This window comes from Colobus angolensis, unplaced genomic scaffold (assembly GCF_000951035.1).
Source record: "Colobus angolensis palliatus isolate OR3802 unplaced genomic scaffold, Cang.pa_1.0 Scaffold194, whole genome shotgun sequence".
Lineage (NCBI taxonomy): Eukaryota > Metazoa > Chordata > Mammalia > Primates > Cercopithecidae > Colobus > Colobus angolensis.
The window spans coordinates 4266714-4271662 of NW_012115088.1; the positions used below are offsets into that span (position 1 = coordinate 4266714).

At 40.5% G+C, this 4949-nt stretch overlaps 1 protein-coding gene across 2 annotated transcripts in view; it reads right to left on the reverse strand.

Moving 5' to 3' along the window:
* SLCO5A1 (solute carrier organic anion transporter family, member 5A1) overlaps positions 1–4949 on the reverse strand; it is a 159343-nt gene that overhangs the window by 3295 nt on the left and 151099 nt on the right. Inside the window, exons 8-9 of one of the 2 annotated variants that reach the window (XM_011940924.1) lie at positions 4306–4547; positions 1569–1633 (exon numbers count right to left, since the gene is read on the reverse strand). In XM_011940924.1, the coding sequence (XP_011796314.1) occupies positions 1569–1633; positions 4306–4547 (307 nt within the window). The remainder of the gene's footprint in view (positions 1–1568; positions 1634–4305; positions 4548–4949) is intronic. The other variant, XM_011940925.1, reaches the window with a different exon arrangement.

Sequence of the window (4949 nt, forward strand, 5' to 3'; positions counted from 1 at the left end):
AAAAAAAAAAAAAACAAAAACAAGCCACTCATTACATGGAACTAGAAGCATTTTCCTCCTGAGGCTTATTGAAAAGAGCTCATTTTTGGACTGGGCCATCAACAACAGCATACGACCAATGGAGAACGCCAGGGGGTTAGTGCTTTAGGGGTCAGAAGATGCCCTTTTTAAACATTACCTCTTCAAAACTGAAATAAGAAATTTGAATCAAAAAACAATTTTTTTGTCTTGTAGACAATAACACTGATTACTGAGGAGAAAATAACAGCTGAAGAAAATGACAGACTGGCACTTAAGAAAAAGAAATTATAAAAGGAAAAATAAGCTTGAAGACAAGGATATCAATTAAAAATACATTGAAATTGATCAAAGGAACATTGTATTTTACATGCTTATTTCCCATTGTCTCAAGAACTCACAGAGTGCTGTGGTGTTTGTAAAAATAAGACCTATATTCCTCCTGCACAAATGTACTCTGTGGTTTGTCACATGGACACAGCACTATTGAGCTTCTCTTTTTGATAAGTAAAGACTTATAAGGCAGTCCCTATATGTCACTTTGGGCACCTTTCTTTTCCTTTCTAAAGTTTTTTATTTTTCTCAGTGAAACTAGTAGGCCTCACAAAACCTAAAAAGTTAGCACCAGGTGGCCCTAGATAGGGTCCCACCCTGCCTAGATAGGGTCCCACCCTGCCTCGATAGTGTCCCACCCTGATAGGGTCCCACCCTGCCAATTCCGGGAAACAACCTCATGAGGTCCCACCCTGCCAATTCCAGGGGTCTCACCCTGCCTCGAAGTTCCCGGAATCATCAACTCCAGGAAAGAACCTCATAAGGTCCTGCTCTAACCAATTAAACCAAGACCCCTTGCTCAGGCTATAGCTAGACCCAATCATTTTACGCCTTAAGCTTTGTTTGAATTTCGCGCCATAAGCTGTGTTTGAACTTGTGTTAGCCTATATAAACAGCCTGTAACAAGCAGTCAGGGTCCCAGGACCAACTTAGAGCTTGGGACCCTAGCGCGCTAGTAATAAATAACTCTCTGCTGTGAACCTCGTGTCGGTGATCCTTCGCGACGACCCCTGCCCAGGAGGGAATCGAGAGTTCGGTTCCAACACTCAGAAAACATGATAGGTATACTTTTTGTTTAGTCCAATAAAATTACTGTAAAGAAGTAAGGAATTGAAAACTTCGCGAATAAAGACTGATTTCTGTTGCTTTCATAGTAAAAAGGCATAAAGGGGTCAGAATGCTAGGATTACAAATCCTTGACAAATTGCTCAATTTCCTATTTCTTACTGTGCAAAACGTTGGGGAATTTTGTCCAAGTTTATGTTCATAATGGAAAAGAAACTAACCTAACACTGGTTTTGTTTTGTTTCATCAAACAACAGAACCTGTCAGCTTCTAGTTCAAATCAGAAAATAAGGAAGTTGTACCCTCACCACTAACCTGTAAAATCTTACTCATGGTAATAAATGACGTGACTTGCCATTTTTAAAGGACAGTGAAAATTTGCCATCTGCAAAGAGGAACTAAGAGGCACACTTGGAAATTCAGGGACGTACCAAGTGTTCGCAACAAAACAAACTGCATTCCCAGTGCAAAAGGTCTCTCCTCATCTTCTACGGACCTGCAGTGAAGAGAAAGAAGGAAATGGTTTTTAAATAGTAGCCCCAAGAAAATGAATGTCAAATCAAGCCGGCTTTGTGCAGAGCCAGGGACTAAAGAGATACCATCCAAAATATTTAACTCACTATTATTTACTAACAACAGCCACATAAGATTGCTGGTGGCTAAATCACTGAATAAAGATCTTCCCAATGCAGACACCAAAGAAACTCTGACTAACTCTAACTGTTTCTACATAAATACTGGTGGAAGGTTAAAGGCTCTTGGCTGAAGAAGCTGAAATGCCTCTAACTGAGCTTCCAAAATCAGATCCATTTTTTTTTTTAATTATAGAATTTCACCCTAAATACTGCGGGGGTTTTTTGTTTTCGTTTTTGTTTTTTTTGCCTGTGTGCCTGCATCTTCCAGAGTGGTAGATGTGTACATTGAAAATTACTCCAATAATTCTTCCAAAACAGGAAGAAAAAAGAGTAACGAATAAAAGTATATTCAAAAAATGTGTAAGAAACAAGTCAAACATCAGAGGAAGCATAAGCCCTCCAATCACGTCTTTTTTTCTTTTTTAAAAACTTACACTCCAAGTTATTCCCATGTGGCAGGAAGATTGGAGTCTACCGGTTTTGTAATTAGCAAAGATTAAAGAGTTCCTTTTCTGAAATTTTAGGTTAGAAGCCAGCTGGCTATTTGCCATGTATGAACACTAAAGGAAAAAGTAGCCTATGGGTTATTTAATATCTCTTGAGGAATTAAAGTGCAAAGACTGAGATTATTTGAGTAAATTTATGAATGATTCACATGTCTTTTTAAATGCTGCAGTACCTTATCCTCTCCATCGCATACCCATGAGAGTATGGTGTATAATGGGAACTTTCCCAAGACCAGTGCCCTTGTCACCTTTTCCCTAATTTCTTTATTTCTCATAGCAATTTGCAAAGTGCTGCACACAGGTTGTTATTCCATAAATATCTGCTGCTGGAAGAAATGAGTAAACAAACCAGTGGGCCTTTCATGCACCACTATCTGGCTGTCAAGGAACAGCTTTGCTTGGAAATGCCTGATTCAGCACCCAGTGGGAAAGAAGCCAGAATACGCCTGGTGCAGCCCACTGCCCTTGCTAAGCAATGACATCTCAGCAGGCACTTCCTGCAAGGTGCCCAGCATTGTGGCATCTGAGGAGCCTCAAGGAAGAGTAAGAACTGACTCCCTTTCTTCACTCCTTCCCTGCACTGCACCCCCTAATCCCCCTGAAGCTGCCCAGACCCATGGGTGTGCTCTTCTGGCTTCACCAGTTCCTTTGTCCACTGCAGTCCTTACTGCAAATATCAACACACCGATGTGAATGTATCAGTGTGGCAGGCCTCCATAACAACTGTTTCAGTACTGGCTGAGTGGTTAAGTTAAATATTAAAAGCCAGTGCCCTTATACAAATGCTGGAATGTAACAAAAGCCCACTAAGAGTTTTGCCTAGGTCTTTCCTGGGACTTAAAGCATGACAAAACAATGAAGGAATTCTTAAGAGGATCCATTTAGGATTAAACAAGTTTTATTGGGGGTCTGCAAAAACTCCCTAGGCCTCCACAAACAAGTTTATTGGGGGTCTTAAGAACTCCCCAAACCTCCGTGATTTAGCAGGAGATAAGATAAGGGTAATCACCTCAGCACCTGGACCCATTTAGATTAAGTAAACGTACTGAGACTCCAGAAGAAGGTCTTCAAGATTCAGACCTTGGTTATAGGTTAAAAGAAATTAATCACTTATGTCTTTAAATGAATACACACTTACACATAGATAGCTTAGAATGTATATAAGCTCTAATAAACTTCGTAATTTTGAGTTGGTCTGGTGATAATTTCCAGGCCTTCTCCCTGTAACTGGTTACAGAAATAAAAACTCTCTTTCTCCCCAGTTCATCTGGATCTCATCATTGCACTGCAAAAAATAGCAGCCCAACCCTCATTTTGGTTCAGGAACATCAGTGCCAACATTTTTAATAGGACAAAAGTAGCTTCTGTGTTCTCTTATCAACAAAAAATCCAAACAAGACATGGCAAAGAAAGCACAGCCTGAAAAACTAAAAAAAAAAAAAAAAAAAAAAGAGAGAGAGAGAGAGAGAGAAATCACATTCCCCAATATGGCTTTTCTTGACTCAACTCTGAAATTTTGTATGATAGTGAAATTAATGAACTCAGCATTTCAAATTGCAAGCCCAGCATAAATCACCACTGATCCCGAAGGTAGTAACTATCTATAAGGTTGAAGATAATAGCCTTTGCTGTATGCACGATTTAGCAACTTTCCCAAATTACTCCTGCCCTCCTCTGGGGTCCAGCTTCTCATAGCTAACAGAGTGATGACTTTCAACTGCTGAAGTTGAACCTCATAGGGCAGAGACTTCAGGAATCAAAAACATCAAAAGAAGTTTCGTTATACATTAAGAATATAACCCAACTGAATAAAAGAACCTTCCAAAGTATGGAATGTTACAACCTTCCTTTCCCTTCCCAAAAGGGAAAAATCCCTCTTAAGTTCACCCGGCAAATATCTGAGCGCCCTCCTGCACATGCTAATTTTGCTTTGCTCTATGATTTACCACATAAGCCCCTTCTCTGGATTATGTGCTCGGGAAATTCTAAGTACAGAACCCACCCCGGAAGTTGAATGCTCTTCTCACCTAAGTGTTACTATGATGGCCGATGGTTGGGCACAAGCTGTGATGAAGGTGACTATGAAAAGAAAAACTAAGAATGGGATAAGGGTATTGCAGGTCCGTTTACATTTCCCAGACACAGCATAGCCATTCTCATTGAGATAAGTCTTGACAATAACCACACGGAGCTGACTGCGCTGTCCCACGGTGGGCGGAGTGATCACTTGTCGACTTTGGACACAGGTGCATTCGGTATAATTCCGTATCTAAGTGAGCAAAATAAAGATCAGTTGTGTGCCCCTCAAAAGCTAATGGGGCATAGGAATATTAAGACAAAGTTAAGTAAAAGCACTCTAAAATAGCTCGAATATTTTTTAAAACACAAAATATTTCATTGAAAGTAACTTCCTCATTGATAACAGTAAGGATCTCAAGTGTGTGTCTAACAGAACCAAAGTCTGCTGGTCAAAATTGTTTAAACCTAAACTTTCCCTTTTTTTTGAGACGGAGTCTCACTCTGTCGCCCAGGCTGGAGTGCAGTGGCCGGATCTGAGCTCACTGCAAGCTCCGCCTCCCAGGTTCATGCTATTCTCCTGCCTCAGCCTCCGGAGTAGCTGGGACTACAGGTGCCCACCACCTTGCCCAGCTAGTTTTTTTTTTTTTTTTTT